This window comes from Olea europaea, unplaced genomic scaffold (assembly GCF_002742605.1).
Source record: "Olea europaea var. sylvestris unplaced genomic scaffold, O_europaea_v1 scaffold531, whole genome shotgun sequence".
Lineage (NCBI taxonomy): Eukaryota > Viridiplantae > Streptophyta > Magnoliopsida > Lamiales > Oleaceae > Olea > Olea europaea.
Genome location: NW_019263633.1, coordinates 24,418 through 43,106, shown reverse-complemented (window position 1 = coordinate 43,106; position 18,689 = coordinate 24,418). Strand labels below are relative to the sequence as shown.

Below are 18,689 nucleotides of genomic sequence, written 5' to 3'. Positions count from 1 at the left end.
CAAATTTGTTCCAGTATGCATACATATGAATACAATATAGTGAATTCATTCAAAAATATGAGAGCACCCCCCCCCCCCCCCCCTTCTCTCAAAGTAACAGGACTAGTCTTATTGACATTCATTTGTTTTGATTTGAACATCATTGTCATATAAACCAGAAGGAAAGGACTTCTAAACTAATTTTCCCACCAAAGAATCAGAGTCTTGGGATGGGTGAGCCTTACAAGGGGGCCGAGGCAGCACACCAAGTGATTCTTCCTCCAGAATCTACATATGATATTCCAGAAACATAAACCCGTGATTTAGTAGCTACAAAAACTTGAGAAGGCAAGAGAATTGCTTTTTCAAATGATATAAAAAGGAGCGAGATTTAATCTGTTTCATTAACCAAGTACAACTTTTGGCCATCAACAATCAAATCAACCTCAAGAATTTTCCCCCCATCTTCTGATAATATACATGAACCATGTGAAAATTCCAGTTTCTCTGATGCTGTTTTGATTAGCTCTTCAATGCTGAGAGGAATCCACATTACAAGACCACATTTTCGTCTCTCTTTGGAATCCCATGGGTGGAAAGGAAACACGGTGCACCTCTTTGGGTGCATTTTATCTGACATCAAAATTGAAAAGCTATCAAAGGTCTGCAAGAAGAAACACCTACTGGAGGTGACAATTGAAAGTACTATGAAAGCTAACGCAAGTCTAGAAAGGCAGGCTAGAAAACTGCAGCAGAAATGTCATCTTCCTTTTGAATTTGACTTATTGGGATTTACATTTGTAACTCAATTCTTATATTTTACAATTTAGATTCCCAATTAGATGTGTAGAAATATTTAATTAGATAAAATGTCACATCTCTAACAACTTAATCTTTTAGATCCCGTGAAGTAATGTAGTATTAGAGTAGACAGATTTTCAGTACTAGTATTTCCATCACAAATTACCCATTAATGAAAATTGTGCATGTTCAGACTCTTGATAAAAGATAAATTCGGCCTGCACATGAGAGGGCGCCTTAAAATTTTAGATTGTGGTTCAAAATGAAGTAAATTTGTAGTTACTTAGCACCTATCTTACACAGAGTCTTCTGCATACATTAGAACTAGGTAAGAGAATGACTGACAGTCAACGCTTACACTGGTATGTGTAACTCAATACCAACATAACGAAAAGAGAAAAATAAATGAATAGTTTGCCATGTTGAAAAAACTCTTTGCATGTAAGAAACCATTTCATGGAAAAAATTACGGAAAGAGGTTAAACATGTGAATAGTTTTCCATGTTGGCTTATCTTGAGTTTTGGAGATCAAATGGAACTTAAAGGACGACTCATCATCATACCAAGTGCACGCAATATGTCCCAAAACTTGAATTGCAAACAACTATTTTCCAAACTACTGCAATAGCATATGGGAATGAAGAGAAAATAATAAAGGACAAAGAATAAGGCAGTAAATTGAGGTTGGATTAAGCTCAACAGTCCATTATAGTCACTGATCTTTACGGATTCAACTTTTCTAGAAGGAAAGCAATAAAGTATTTTCATTAAAAATATCCTAGCTTCCCCTTAATAACTCCTTTAAAAAGTTTTTAGTTATTAAGTTCCATTATCACTTTCATACCTTTTTTCTTGTTTTGTTTGCTTTTATATGTGTTTGTACCGCCTTGATACAATACACATTTATTTTAATCTCCTGTTGTAATATGCCCTATTCTTCAGCAGTAGTAGTAACTAAAGTTAATATCTCGATTCTGCACACTCAAGTCAGAAACTGAAAATTTTTTTACCTGTGACTTCTTGAGAGTGATCAGGGAATTCAGATAATTGGGCAGCTTTAGCTTCCTCTAGAAGTCTGATCATATTCTTGTTTCCGCACATTCTCCCTTCATCTACTGGGGTGTTTCCCCATCTGAAAATCGTAAATTACCCAAAGTTGTTTAGCTGAAGCAGTACCTCAACAAATTAAAATTTATGCTTATCCAACTAGTGCTTAACAAACTAGCTAAAAGAAGTGAAAAAACTAACAAAGACAGACAAATTTGAACCTTGTTGAACAATATCTAAATTATAACTCAACAACTCAAGCACCCTGAGAATTTATGAAAAATACTTCCTATAGTCAAAAATTGAACTTAATTTTTTTTCCAACCCCTTCTATAGAAATCTATTCAATGAAACATAGATAGATCACTTTCTAGACTCAACAATCAAGTAATTTCTTAAACCAATGCATGCAGTACGAGATCTATAGTTGTAAATGCATTTAGAAATATAAAGAAAGAAATAACAAAATAAAAGCACCAATAAAAAACCCAAATTCTACAAAAATGTATACCAGGAGCACAAATTTGAATCTTGTGTAAGCTACACAAGCTTTGGATGCTGAATCTGTTCAGTGAAAGTATTTAATCCAAGAGCCATATAGTTTCGTACTAATGAAAAATGGCTTACAGTAGAATTAAATCACAAATATTGTTGAAACACTGTAAACTTAACTAGCTGACAAGGAAAGGATATTGATTTTTCTTTTTCTGCAGGACTGTCATAAAAATGTTAATTAAGGCAAACAAGTTTGCATGTTGAATGCAAAGGGAAAAATACGAATGAACTTGGAAAAAAAAGAAATGCATTTTACCTATCCTTTGAGAAAACACTTGCCCCTGCTTCCAAAATCAATTTTGCCATCAAATATAATCCATGAGAGGCAGCTATATGAAGTGGGGTTCGGTGATCATAGTCTTTGGAGTTTGGATCAATTCCATAGGATAAAACTCTTCTGAGAAAATCAGAATCTCCTTTCGCAACCAAGGTGCATAAGAAACTACCAGAATTATCGATCTTCAACAAGGCCCCCTCTCTAGAAAGCAAAGAAGCAACTCTGTCATGTCCACTCTTGATGGCTTCAAGTAAGGGCGTATTTCCAAAATTATCTGTTCAAAGAAACAACTGCATTATTCCTTAATGTTACTAAAAGAAATTCTAAAACTCACAAGTGAGTGACAATTAACCAATTAAAAAAACTACCTGCAGCATTGACGTCTACACCTTCTTGTATCAGAAAAAGAGTAACGTCTTCGAAACCTCGGGATGCAGCAAAATGCTGTTGAAAGACAAGGCACTGTTTAGGGATATCCTGTAATCTATTTTTGCTTTCATTCTGTAATCTTTTTGAAGATACAAGTGCACTATTTTAAAACCAATTCATGTCGTGTCATTAAATAACAGAGTTGTGAAGCATCAGAGGTCAAAAAAACATGGAAGCGTGCTCGTTTGGGAATAGATTATAATCAGTTCAAATTATAAATAGATTGAAATAAATGGTGGATAAGTAGGTAGTACTTGTGAATCCTATGAAATGTGTGGATAAAAAGTAGGTCCGACTAAAAGTTGCATATTTTAAACAACTTCCAAACAAGTAGTAAATGGAGATATGAAATCTCCTTTTCTCAATGCTTAACTGTGCTATTTAGTTAAACATAGAAGGGTGCCCATAGTAGTATTTGAAACTTTAATAATTAAGAGTTCTTATACTCAGAAAATTAGTAAGTGACCATTAGGTGTGAAATAAATTTGTAATCAACTTAAATATTTATCTTAAAGATACTGTAAACATCAGGATCATGGAAAGCAGAAAAGAAATTAGTGAGTTTAAGCTGCCAGTAAAATAGTAAATTAAAACCCTAACGAAATTTCGTGTGGGATATCCACAAAGGACACCAAAGTCTAAAAGGCTAAGGTCATGGTTCCAAGATTTTACATAGTGGGCTTGCAAAGTTCGACTGCAGAATAAAAATTTGATTAGCTTAATTCATACCAAGGGTGATCTTCCATCATAATCTTTCTTGTTGGGGTCAGCTCCAGCCCGAATCAGACCTTTCAATTGATACAAATCACCATTATAAGATGCACTATTCACCCTCAAAGCAAGCTCGGCCTCTTGTTTTCCAATATGTAGTGTGATATCAGACTCTAGTTGCTTCACCCGAAGATTAGATTCTTTTCCCTGAAACAAATTCAAATTTAGATTAGCAAAAAAGATTTTTCATTCAAAATTTCATAGAAGAAACGAATGAGAACTACTCAAATGTGTTAAGAAGTAATTTCAGTTTAAGCTAACAAGAACAAGTCTTTATATCACTGACATAAAAATGAAAATTATCCGAGTGGCTAGGGGGAGAGGGCACTTATCAACAGAGCCAAATCAAATTACCTCCAATAAGTTAGTCAAAATGATTCGCCCATCATGAAAATATATATCAAGTATATTGGAGAAAGACTGTCTATCAATCCGCAGGAGCCTACACAATTCACAAACGCGGACTGTATATGGTTGAGGAATGTTGCAGAGGATGGAAAGTTCTCCAAATAGGCTATTAGGCTCCAGAAGTGATACTGTCTCTTCTGATCCATCTGACCCAATGCCAACCTCCTCCTGCATAGAGACAGCAGCAATGAATCAAGTAATTTTTGAGAAATCTTGATAATGGAGCCGAATCATCTTCGTTTAGTAATCTTCTATTTATAGTAGAAACATTTTCTCAACAGCATGATCAATGGCATTGTTACGATTTTGAAAAGCTAACAATGAGGTACTTTTTTTCAATTTAGCCCATGTTTGACAATCATTATTTTCAAACACCTTTTTTTTTACATATTCATTTTCAACCATACATTCATACAATAAAATATTCTGCACGTAAACCCAAAATTGTTTCTTACTTTTTAACCATACATTCTCCAAGAAACGTTGTTCAAAATTTTTTTTTTCACAATTGATGGTTGTCAAACACCTTTTTAATGAAAACCGATGAATACGATATCTCATAGGGTTGAAAAGAGTCCTATTGAGTAAAATGGATATTAGAAGATGCATGATATAACAGCAAGGATAGAAATAAGACACAAAAATCTGCAAGGCTTATGTGCATAAAAAAAGAAGGCAGAGTTTCGTACCAAAACACCATGACAGACAAAATAGAGTTGATCCACAACATTTCCCTGTTCTATTATAACTTCTCCTGGGTAAAAAAATTCCTCATGAACCCTAGTTACCTGCAACCAATACAAAAGTAGGAAAAAAGAATCAGCCTTGGGAATGAGGTTAAGCTAGCACGAAGACAAAAAATTATTTAAGTCAAAATTGGTCATTGATAAAGGCTAGATGTTAATATGAAAATCATGCCATGAACTTTTGTAGAACCGTAAGATGTTATCACAAACATATTCATTTATTAAATATCTTAAATTTTCAAGTAACGGAAAATCATAGGGAAAAAATTCATTCAAACATAAGAATATATCAAATGACAGAGTAAAATAACAAGAAAATAACTTACAATTTGATTGATGAATTCCGAGCAGCATCCCTTGAATAGAGGAACATTTTCAACATAAGACTTGTATAAAGACTGAGATATCTGCAAGAAATAAATGATTTTGTCAATGGAAGAGTTAATTTCATAACAAATTATGTTAGGCCAAAGAGTTCATCAAAGGAAAGAAGATAGTGATTCTTCATTACAAAAACAATAAATAAATAAATAATAAAAAATAAAAAAATAAAATAAAAGGAGAAGGAGAAGGAAGCCAAGATATGTGTCCCTTCTCACAACTGGCACATTTTGTTTTGACCTTTGCCTTAGAAGAACTAGAAAAATAAGACAAAAAAAGGTGAAATAATATGGTCTTGGTCACAACTTCTCAGCTTATGGACCGTGTGCAGAAGATATAAATTTGGCCTCTAGGTTCTTCCACAGCCGAGATTTTATCAGGCAGAATGCCATAACAAATTAAAGCCAGTGTTTTATTAATTTAATTTACAACCACCCTATCTATAGAATAATATTAATTTATTATATAGTAAAATATGCTACCATAAACTATATAACTAATCTGAAATGTGTTATATAAACACAGTATTAGGCATAATCATATTGACCAATATATGACCGTGCATATAATAGTTCGCTGGGCTCTATCAATTCTAAAGAGACAGCTTAAATTAATGAGCATATTCATGAGCTAGGGGCATCAATAATTTGTATTGCACTCATCAGGAAAAGGAATGAAATAAAGGTTTGGAGATATATGAATAAGATGAATAAATTTGGGATCCTCCATGGGAAGTAAAGGGTTGATATCAATCTTATGAAGTGGATTTTAAAGAACAAGTGAGTTGAATAGTTTATGTTCAGATCACTCGGAAGCAAAAATGATCCTAGAGATTATTGAATTCCCTTATCTTAAGATCCTTTTAGATGTCGAAAAGATAATGAAATGATCGATAATTTCTGCAACTACTTACAAAAGCTCTTATAAATGCTGCACAATTATTATACAACTATGGATCTTCCGTGCATTATGTTAGTTGGATGTAAATGTTGTAGTTGTGGTTTTTATTTAGTTACCTTGGCGCGAATTGAGACTGGGATATCTTGGAGAACGGAAGCATCAGTGTAGCTGCTTTCATATTGTAGTCTTAAGTGACCTTTTATTTGATTACGGATGTCCTTTCCAAGTTTATTTCTATTCATATATTTGATAATATCTGTCATTTTATCCCTATATCTTTCTGTCTTTGATCCCTTGACAATCAATGCTGTCATGTTACCAATCAAGTATGCCCCAAGAATCATGTCAAAAGAGACATAAATCATAATGAATATCATTTCTCTCAGATTGACCGCGTGTATATCTCCATACCCTGTATCAGAAAGAGATACTTGGTTAGCATAATAGAACACCTGGTAAAGAAGGTTTTGATATAAATACATGAGCTTATTAGGGAAAAAGTAATAATATCAGCAAGGAGAAAGGAGAAGAACTGGACACTTCATTTACGCAGGAAATGCTCCAACCTTCATAAACTAAACGTTTAATTTCCATAACTATTACAGAGTCACTTCATGTAGTGTAAATGCCACTACTCCCATTTACTAAGTCAGAATATCACTCAATATATTATTCTCAGTTAACTTAATTAGGATGCTGTTAAAAAGGAGGAGGCTGCTTATCTTCAGTGAGGGACTCAAAAGAAATGACATCAGATTTTGCAACCAGATACCTGTAGACTCCTGAAGAGATATTAAAACAGTGGTTCACAACAGTGATTTCAGGAAAAACAATGCTTTAATTAAAACCATCAGTCAATCAGTCATATAAAGCATAACTAAAGCAAAAACTATGATCGCCCCTCACATAAAAGAGGAATTTCTATTGCGTTCATATCTAACCATTGACTGCCTCTCAGCCACCCATATACCTCTTTCAATTCCGACAATGTATAGACTCTCATGCAGTCAGCAGTGTTACAGCTATTACAATACCTACTACTTCTTTGCAAGTCATTTGCATCTGGAATCATTCCAATTCAGTATAACTTAAAATAAAAATGATAAAGGCTGAACTTTCAACTTGATTGCTGTAATTTGACTTAATTTTTTTAGTTTGAGGCTTGAGAGGCTTAATATTTCAGTTGGTAATATGTAAGCCGACTCCAGTGATCAGGGTGTTCATCAGGGCATGGTGTTTTGGGTGGCAATAAGATCCTCCCATATTACAGCATCATATTAAATAGTGAAAATATAAATGAAGGCTCAGATGCCTTAAAACAAATTGCATATCATAAGATGAAAATCAATGATTAATTTGCTTGAACATGAAATAACATTAAGAAAAAGAGGAAAAGTATAATTATTTGGCTTGGACAAAAAATTTAACAACAGCTTTCACATGACAGGCTAAATGCAGCAAAGTTTTGTGAAAAAAGAATCAGCTGTGAGCAGGGAAGTAGTGTAAAATTAGGTCTCACCAACTGTTGCCATGGTAACAATGGCAAAATATAAGGAAGTTGTGTATCGCTTCCATATATCAAGCTCTCTGAAGTGTGAATAACTATAGTCACCCAGTTTCAAACTCCCAATCCATGTGTATCCTTCCTTCTCCTCAGGCAGAGTGGTTGCTAGATAGTAGAAGATGCAAGCTGCTGTATGCGTGCAATAGAGTTCCACAGCAATAAGTTTTACAATCCTTGTAAAGAGATAATTGATCCTGATATCCTTCTCCATCCTCTGGAAGAAAGCTGTAACTTTTCGAACCCGACTCAACCTAATCAGTAGAAGGTACCTCACTTCTTCGATTCCTCCAACGGCCTAGTTAACAATTTGCATTATATAGTTATACGCTAAGTGAATAAGACAATGTATAATATGTAGACATCTTGATATGAAGTTACATTTTCAAAATATTCTCTTTCTTATCTAAACTATCTTTTGAGACTTAAATGAATACATGAAGTCGTTGCAAAATATTTGATTTCGTTGACCTTTTAGTACGTGCAACAGTGAACAGAATGAACCGGCGAGAAAAGATTCATTTAAATGAAAGAACCAAGGCTATTACCTATTACATCATCTTCATAACATTTCTATTAATAAAAGAACCGAGGCTACGATTATAAAACAACAACCTCAAAAAAATAAAACTCACTGCATATTAAGAACCAGAAAAGAATCAAACCTTGTAAATGACATCCCAAGGCAGACAACCTAGGAGATCAATGATAAAATGGGATTTGAGATACCTGCAATGAGCAAAACATAATTGAAAGTTCTACTGGAAAAATCTGGGCAAAATAAATTGAAAGCTTAAGAGTACGGAGAAAGTAGAACTGACCGGACGGCTATTGGGGTACGCTTATAAACCATTTTGTAGGAATGACTATCTCTATAGGCAACAAAAAATTGCAGGATAATGTCGACAAGAAAAGCGATTTGACCAGCAATGTCCAAGAAGAAAAGTTTTCTGGGCAGTCCCCGGAAAAACCCAAACTCCATTGGCGTGAAAAAAGATGAGTAAATTGCCCATATCAGTATGAATTTCTCCCATGCCCGATACCATCTGCATTGGACCTTCAACAATCATCATACTAATTTAAACATACAAGCTCCAAATGCAATGCAATATCTTAATCCATTACTAGCTATCCTAATAAGTAATTTGTATTATCACACTAATTTTATAACACATTTGCGAAGTTAAGCCCGTTTGACTATCATAATTTTCACGCTCCTTTTTATACATACTCATTTTCAATTATACATTCATATTATATAAATTCAAAATTTTTTCATAATTTTTAATCACACACTTTCCTAAAAATTACTATTCAAAACATCATTTTTCAAAAATAATGGCCAACAAGTAGGGTTAAATTGAATCGATGGTGTGCATGATCTCTATTTTTCTAGAAAATAGGTTTTATAATAGTAATGTTTTTTGAATATGTAGTTAAAGAGTTGGAAAAAAAAATTTGATTTAGGTATAATTATTTTATGAGAAGAATATATAAATGAAAATGAGTTATCTTGAGCATAAATTAGTATATTTTATGCACTTACCTTGAACGTTAAATAGGGAGATTTGAGCGTACTTTTGATAAATTATAGTTTAATCTCTAGTATATATTGTTTATCAGGTAAAACTCAATGATTGAAAATGAACATGAAATAAATGAACAAAAATTGACATAAAATGATGATTTTTAAAGTTCAAGAAGTTAATGTGTAAGGATCAAAATTAAGTACCAAAGTACACTTTTCCATACTTACGATGGTGCTATCGCACCCCTTTCATTTCAGCCACCAAAGAGCAATTGAGTTGAACGATGTGACGTCAAGCCCTAGACTCATCCGATCACGTGGTCTTTTACTGTCGGACTAGAGTCAATTTCCTTTTCTGACACAAACGCTTATGAAAATCAACTTTGGACGGTATTTTGACTTAATTTCAATCTTTATATATATATTTTTTTAAAATGTGGCCAACCATTAAAAGAACCTCTCTAATCGCTCTCATATCATATCATAACTCACAAATCATAAAATTAAGGGAGACCAATTCATCACAATTGAAGGAGAAGAATAAACATAACAAGGAATTCAAGGCAAATAATATCAAGAACTTGAAGAATCAAGGCTCGAGATTGAATATCTCTTGTGTTGGGATGAAGATGAAACATTTTATTTGATTATTTTTAATTCAAATATCAAGTATTTAGTTACTTTGTGTTCTTAATTGATCTTCTATGATTTGTTAAATTATTTAAATAATTGCGCACCATTTAGATAATTAGTTGTTTATATGTTTCAGGCAGTTCGTGATAGATTTAGAGCTTGTTTGGTATAAATTATAAACCAATTAAAATCAATTTTTTGACCTTTATTTTACTATTTTAGCCATCATTTTTAAATTCTTCTCTTACAAACACGATCCATTTTATCTCTAATGATCAAAAAATTAATTATCAAAATCCCTACCAAACAAGCACTTATATGAAAACAATAGATGTAAGGGATTACAATAACATATGCAAATGCATAAATAATCGTGAGATTTAATCCATCACTTTACATATAAATTCGAAATTTGAAAAAAAAAATAAATAAATAAATAAAAATAAAAAAGATCAAGCCGTGCTTAGAATAAGTTTAAATTACCTTGAAAGAGATAATCAAATAAAATTAGATTATCAATTATCAAAAATACACAAATCACACTAGATTACATAATTTGAAATTTTGAAATATTATAATAATAGGTGGATTCAAAAATCCAACACATTCATCTCATATTTTAATTCAAAACAACTTTAAATAATTAGTAGAATAATTTAGATATAGACAAATCAATTTCTTTTGCATTACATTCATATTCGAATTTGATAATGAATTAATACGTTCAATTTAACATTTATTCTTCACGATCGATAATTTACTCTCCACATTCTTACTTGTTAATGATCATATATGCTTATATAATTTCACCTAACATTAAACTATATAAATATTAATTTTTGTCATATATCCTTAGTTTTTTATCTCATTGAATCGTATTTTAGTACAACTAAGATGTCCATCAACCTAGATATGCAATATTAACATATTACGCAATATCCCACGTTGCACTCTCATGGCCGTCGCACTTTGCTATAATTTAGTCTTTTTCTTTGCCGTGAAAGTAACACTTCGCTATAATTTAATTTTGTCAAATTAGACAAGATAACTTACTGCACATCTCCTCCGCTTGTTCCTTATCAAAAACCAGATGGCTAAATTTGTCCGTAGTGCAGCTGACGTATTTCTATACAAGTGGACGGAGGAACCATTTTCTTCTATTTTTATCGCACCGCTATTGATTAAGTTCTAGGAATTTCATCATTAATACGGTCTTCCAAAAACTCTAATTTTACAATCTAACTCTTATCATTTAGTTTAAAGGAAACTATGAAATTAATACTGTTTAATACGCAACTGTCATATTTGTAGCAAGTATATTCAAAGCTGGAAATTACTATTTTTAGTTTACCCAAGTAAAGGGAGGAAAAAATTGAATAACGATATGTAGTCGTACTAGAATTACAATTTCGATCTAGGTAACATTAGATGATAGGCTGAATGAAAGGTGAAATTAAATAAACGTATCATTTAATGCCACATTAACGTTACACACAATCCTAATTGGGATAAATAACATTATTAAAAAAAAAGGGTTGATTTTTAGCTACAGAGCCCCGATTATTTCATATTATAATAAGAGGAATAATAATTTTTTGAAGAATGTCTAATTAAAAAGAATGAAAATTTGTTGAATTTACGTATAATATATTTTATTGAAAAATATATGATTAATAAGAAGAGAGGAGAATGAATTATAATATAATGGAAAATAATGGCCCAAACTGAGCTAAGGAGGTCAGATACCCAAACGATACTCCTACCACTCTTAAAAAGCCACGTGGCACCGTGATCTTTGGCGGGAAAAACGCTCCCTTCACTCTCATTCCTGAACGAAATAAACGTTCCCCTCTCTCTCCTATGATTCCCTCCTCTCCAAAAGAAGAATTGGAACATGAAGGAAGCTATAGATACAGAAATACATACAAACTTTTTATATATGGATAACAAAATGTGGAGAGCAATCTGTATGTGGTTGCGTACCTGTTATCGGGATGAATGACTAATCCTCGTGAAAGGTCTTTGAGGCCATTAATGACGGTCTGTCTGCTAAACCTCCGGCGAGTCAGCTCGAGCCCTAACTCGTTCTCAATCAAATTGAATCGGCTTCCCCTCGATGATTTCATTCTGTCTCTCAAATCCTGCACCTCATATTCATCTTCTCCATTCGAGCTATCCTCTCTATCAACATGATTCCCATTCGCCGCCGTATCACCAATTTTGAACGTCGTCGATTTCTTCAATGACATTTTAAACGTTTTAATTATGTTTTAAGTCGTTTCTTCAGGAAAAAGTGATTTGAATGGATTGAAATTTATACATATATGTACGTATTGTCTTCGGGAATTTAGGACAAAATCTGGAAAAGAATTTATAAGAGGTGAAAGATATTGTTGGCCGAAAATACTGGATAAAGCGATCACGAGTACTGATTTACAAGTTGTAATAAGGCTCGCTTGCTCACGAGAATGAAAACTAAGGTTGAGAATGGAAATGTCAGTAATGGCTATATATATACACGCACACAAATGAAAAAGGAAGGTATAGAGATAGACAGGTAAAGAGAAATGTGTTTTAAAAATATAATAATAAATAAATATAAATATAAGTATAAGAGGCAGGGATTTTTTAATATCTACGTATCAATATTGATTTTGATATACCAAGATTCTTGTATTTTTCATATAAGTGATTTATATTGGGTAGACCGTGAACCGATAAAATCGAGCATGACTTAAATTTTTTAAACAAGTCGAGTTAAGTTGGATGTGAGGTTCGTTACCAATAAACATAACGCCGTGGTTCTTTATTTGTAGCTAGATTTATCTCTTTTAGATACTAATAAGCTCGTGTATCCTTGAAGTTTGACTTCCTTTCTAATATCGTTTTTAAATTTATACATAATAAAACTTGTCCGTGTGCAAAAATTTTATACGACTCTCAATTTAATATTTGTGCTATATATTTTAAAAGTTGAAGGACCAAATAATAATCACGGTTGCGCTATTGCGGTGAATATTAACCTTGATTATTAAGAAAATTAAAACGTGTTCAATTTTGAATAGTTTAAAATCGATTGTATTAGTGTTTTGATAATAGCTCGATCAAAAATGTGGCGTATGTAGGATAAGACTTTATATATAGAAATAAAAAATGATAATAGTAGGTTGGAAATTGAATAAATAATATGTTTTAGTCACATCAAAAGAGTAAATGTACAATGTGCACTGGCAAACTTATGAATTGATGGCTTCTAACTAGTATTTTGCTTGCTTAACCTTGTTGCGAATACTCACACCAGGCTTGTACATAAAGCATCACTCTTCTAACTATTCTAATAAGGATTTTTCTCCGAGTATAAGGAAAACCTATAGAATTCGTATAGAATTTTGAAACGTAAAAATCCTATACATCTGTGTTTGATGTTGTTTTCCATCTTTAAATGATGTTTTAATACATGTTTCTATGAAAAATTTTCTCTGCAAAAATCTTATACTTATAGCATAACTCTTCTAATAATGGGGCCTGCTACACGTACGGCCCCTGAATACAAGGGGCCAGCTCGGTCCCCTATATACAGGGGCCCCTGTACAAGGGGTCTTTCCCTCTAATAATTCTATATGTTAAGTCGGCACATTCAAATTTCAGTAAAACTTTTCTGGGTATTTTCAGTACCCATAGAATTATTCATCCTATTTGATGCCACAAAACATGGTTTTTAAGGCCACATTTAAGGGCTCGAATAATCTCTTGATTAATTTAAAATTATGCTTTTTCAAAAAAATTTATTTTTTAGTACTCAAATATATTATAATATATAACAGCATGGCCTTAATTCTAATGTACTATCTCGTGAATTTTTATAAAACCTTTGAGAAATAATCTAAACTTTCAAGCAATACGAGTTCTCTACGGTTGTAAGAAACTTTGCCATAAATTTATTATTAGAAGCCAGCGGTGAGATCATTAGTATAGCACTTTCTGAATTTTTATCTGGTCAAGCTGGTTTAAGTTTACCCTCGTATATTCAATTATAAATCGAGATAAAACAAATGAATTTCGAAGGCTGCTATTAATTAAGTTTGAATGAAGAAAACTAAGACACATGATATCCTTTGGTTATTTTATGGATGCTTGATGATAAGGAATGTGACATTACAAGTAAATAAGACCACCTTATACATATCAAAAACCTTGTCCTTTGTTGGATGAGTGGTTGATTAATAAAATATAATTATTTAAAGTAAAATTCAAACCTCCATACAGCTAAAGGTTGAACTTTATTTAATTAATTGACTGTGGTGGGTCCACATTGTTCAGCTAATTTGGATCTTATTTTTATGCAAAATAATAATCTAACCACATATTCAAATTGTCGAACTATTTGTAATGAGTTGTCAGTGCCCCGTCTAAAGGGATTATGTTTTCTTAAGAACTTAATTAATTTAGTGAAAATTATTAATAGATAATTAATATATTGAGGGATCCTTTTCTTTGAATTATTGAAAACCAATATAAACGAGATAATATCGTATTTATTGGATTACAAAGATACGTAGTAATTACAAAATGGCCTCACAATATTTATTTAAAATAATGATTTAATTTCATTTCGAGTTAAGAAAATGTGAAAGTGTGCTTTGACTTATGAAATGTGGGATTCTTAAAACTTTATATCGAATGTGACAAAACATCTTACTCTTTACCCATTCCAATATAAATGATTAGTCAATCAAATAATAGATAATGATTTGGTCAGTTAAAAAAAAATGAATTGCTAGTCGTAAAATATTTTTCCCATCAGACTGAAATCTAACTAAAATAACAAGGGTTTGAACAATTTTTCCCCTTTCGCCTAAGTAAATAGACCTAAGGTTAAGATAAGGGGGTTTTTTTTCTAGATTTTTATCGCATTCATCTATCATAGATCGGCAGGGATATCGTAATTCCTTGTCCACTCAATTAATTAGAGTTAATTTATGGTTGATATGCAACCTTGATAAGAGAATTTTGTGGAAGATGACGATTAAAATCATACCCCCTTAATTAAAAAATCATCCCATAATTAATAATTTAATCGCTCTTCAGTGGAGGGAGCAATGCTTAATGGAAATCTGGAGAGGCATAGACCACTAACTGTTATTGTTTAAAACAACCAAACCATTAATCTCATCACTTGACAATTATTATTAATTGAAGCCATGTAATAACACGATTAAATTAAAAATTAATTCAGACCCATTTCAGATCAAAATTGAATTTCATGATTTCTTTCTATGTAAAAATTGAATTAATTCGATCTCATATTATTTCCACCAAATATCACATTAAACTAAATTGATATGGTCAAACTAGGTGCATCAAACGCATACGGCTAACTTCTTTATAGACTAAATTAATCTTTACCCGATCAAATCATTACCACAATTCCGACTAACATCTTCCTTTTACAACCAGACTAGAAACATCCTTCTTCGTCCATTCGCATCCACTACCTAATTCATTATTGTTCGATTATCCTCCCTTCCTCCTCAATATCCTAACGTCCATCCATTTCATTACTGTCAATCTCGTAATTCTGTGAGACGGGAAATGCATGCAGCACAAGTAAGAAAAACATAACTCGTCAAGATTTTAGCTTAATTTTTTATGTTCAAGGTTAACTAGAACATAAAAAATGTTATTTTAACCTTTATGTGTGCATTATCTATAAATATTATATGTTAACACGTCAACCCCACCTAGCCCTAAATTTTGCTTTAAAGAAAAGCCCAGCTTTTTAAATTGCTTAAAGTTCCATTATCCATACAATGCTCAACTTTTACTGACCAAACTTGAGATTATTTTGTTGTAAACAACTGTCAAAAGAGCAATCAGCCACTGTATTAGTGTACTTATTCCCAACTGTCAAGACTGTATGCAACTAGGTTTCTACCAGTATTATAAACTGAAAATGACAGGGCAGTGCCTCAAACTTCATTGTTATCACTGGACCTTGGTGGTATTCCCACCATTCAATAACCCTTTCTTTAATTCCTCCATCTAAACCTTGCTTTGGGATATGCATCATAAGCAGTAACAGTACAGTATAAAAAAAATACTATTTCTCAGTTCAAGATTCCTCACACCAAATTGAATCAAAGAATTGTAGGAATTGGTTCAAACAATTAATAAAAAATTGGAAAATGAAAAGATGTGTAAAAGTGGAAAATGAAAAGGTGTGACTACGTGTCAACTTCAACCAAATATTCGGACTTGATCCGATGGTCAAATTACAAAAGTAAATAGACCAACTTATTCTACTCGTCGAGTAAATCGTCGTGGTATATTTGAAATCTCGAAACCAATTCCGGAAGAATGAGAAATTGCGGACTAAAATTGGAAGAAATGAAATGTTGTAACTTTTCGACATGATGCAGGTTTTGGCCAACACTACTTCATTTGCACCATTTCTACATCTATAAATAGAACCTTATGGACATATTTTTGGGTACACCAATTGCATTGAGCATTCATTCTCCTCTTGCAATTCTCTCCTTTCTAATTCCATAGCATTTTCATGCATTTCCTTGTTAAAGAGGGAATTCCGTTGGAGTTCGTTGGTCGAAGTCATTCGAAGTGCTCTTATGGCTTGACGTGATTGTTGTATCTTGGGAGATGATTGTCGAAAAATCGTTAGAACCGATGCAGGGCAAATTCATCTTAAGGATCAAGTCTCAAACACTTGTCTCGACCAAAAATTCATTACTTGCATCTTTCTTCCTACAATTTTCTGATTTCTTTTTATTATATTTTGATTTCAGGAAATGATTAAAATTGTTTACATGTTTATGTTGCAAGGTTCGATTAAAGGAATAATTTGCTTTCGTTCAAGAATCAAAAGAGATGAATCCATATCCATATTTGCTTCTCAAATCCTATTTCAGTAAATCGAAATTACGTTTCGATTTCACGCAAATAATCGGTATGCTTTGTGAATATAATATGCACATAATCGGTATGAATTTCCCCCAACAATCTTAAGATGAATTTTATTTTTGTGCATTTTATATTTTGATAAGTAAGTTACATGACTTAATTATATGGCTTGATAACATATAAAATCTATTTCATAAGCCTGACTATGGAATTGCACGTGTATGCATGTGTGAGATTTAAATTTGTTATTTGAATTATTTACTATTCACGCCATTTTAACAGTTATGCTCCATTAGGTATTATTTTGATTAAGTCTTATTTGTTCACGTATCGATTGAATTCCAAGAATTCAGTTTATTTAAAAGATTTAATTATGAGGGGCTTGAGTTCATTTGTCTTCAAGTCATGGCAGTTTAATTTTCAAAAGCATTATGTCTATCCTTTTTCTTAAAATATTGTGAATGGCATGTGAATAGATGCTTACATGAAATTATACATTGAGAGAATAATGATAGTAAAATATTATCTAATTTGGATTTGTTAAAATGCAACATATTAGAGATTCAAGATAATGAATAACTTCGGTCTTGTTTTACCTTATGTGGACACTTCTTTGTATGAATGGTTATACCCAAACCAACAGCCATTAGCGGCAGAAGGCTGCCAAACCAAATTTAATTTCTTCCATCCTTCTTTATTTAACAATGGGCTTCGGAAACACGTGGGTGACCAATTTTCATCTGTGTTGGCTATTGCTATTGGTTTTGGAAGTGCATGGTGCAGTTCCGACTTCCGACCATTGTTTAATTTTATTTGTCTTGGTATATAAAGTGGCAACAAAATATGAAAATGCTCGGACCTCCTCCATGAGACATTTATAGAATAAACTTATAATGAATGTATAAATATTTGGAATATATGTTGCTATTCCTACACTTTGTCCATGATGAATTGGATATCGTTAAAATCAACTCAAGTCCAATAATGAATGGATGGAAATAAGGAAATTATTTCTAACCATTGGACATATAAGGATGCCAATTATTTGATGAAAGTATATGAACTTTCATGAGATTCCTTTGATTGGAATATGAAAATGGCATGGTAAATTAGTTGATTAAAGTTTCTTAACTTGTTGAAATTATACTAACTTTGATTAATGTTGATAGCCTCATTTAATCCTATGGAATTAAGTGAGATGATTTAAGTGGATATAATTATTTAGTTATGAGAACTAAACCACTTAATTATTATAAAATATTCTAGGATCAATTTAGATGAAAAGGTGTGTCATTTCATATGAAAAATCATGACTTTTAGGTCTGTCTCTTCATAGAGATTAATTCCAAGAGGTATGTCTCTTCATAGAGATTAATCCAAGAGGTGTGTCCTTTTATAGGATTGTGTCTTTTGAGAATACAACTTTTCAACCGATGGTTGAAATAAAACTATCATGTGAAATGTCACAAATGTGATAAGTTGTATATGTTTGAAGAAGTTGCAATGCTTAGACCTCTTCATTATTGAATTGACTTCAATCGTGAGACCAATTAAAATTGATTTATGCTTGGAAAGCATTGCTGGTCTATATGATGGCCTTAATTTAATTTAGATGATCAAATTAAAATAAATTATGAGTCGACAACCAATATTTTGAAAGTACTTAGACTTTCACGAAATACTCGATACGGATATTATCTAAGAGATAAATGAATTGAACTATGAAAGAGTTGATGAACTCTAAGTTCAAGTATA

General features: G+C 32.2%; 1 protein-coding gene across 1 annotated transcript; it reads right to left on the bottom strand.

Annotated features, from left to right (window-relative positions):
* Positions 1-324: 324 nt before the first annotated feature.
* LOC111388837 (potassium channel SKOR-like) lies at positions 325-12,506 on the bottom strand. The gene is made up of 13 exons (XM_023013648.1): positions 12,000-12,506; positions 8,677-8,901; positions 8,521-8,584; positions 7,814-8,153; positions 6,411-6,706; positions 5,340-5,420; positions 4,957-5,055; positions 4,214-4,435; positions 3,818-4,006; positions 3,028-3,103; positions 2,639-2,933; positions 1,791-1,912; positions 325-612 (listed from the first exon to the last, which is right to left on the bottom strand). Exons 1-13 carry the CDS (start codon positions 12,263-12,265, stop codon positions 371-373), a joined length of 2,517 nt encoding a protein of 838 aa, XP_022869416.1. The 5' UTR covers positions 12,266-12,506; the 3' UTR covers positions 325-370.
* Between the last annotated feature and the right edge of the window lie 6,183 nt (positions 12,507-18,689).

Excerpts from the sequence above, each read along its gene's own strand:
- LOC111388837 (XM_023013648.1), bottom strand. The coding sequence starts at position 12,265 with ATGTCATTGAAGAAATCGACGACGTTCAAAATTGGTGATACGGCGGCG. Across the intron at positions 5,421-6,410 it reads CAGTCTCAATTCGCGCCAAG|ATATCTCAGTCTTTATACAA; the intron begins GTAACTAAATAA and ends TATTTCTTGCAG. Across the intron at positions 3,104-3,817 it reads ATGATGGAAGATCACCCTTG|CATTTTGCTGCATCCCGAGG; the intron begins GTATGAATTAAG and ends GTCTTTCAACAG.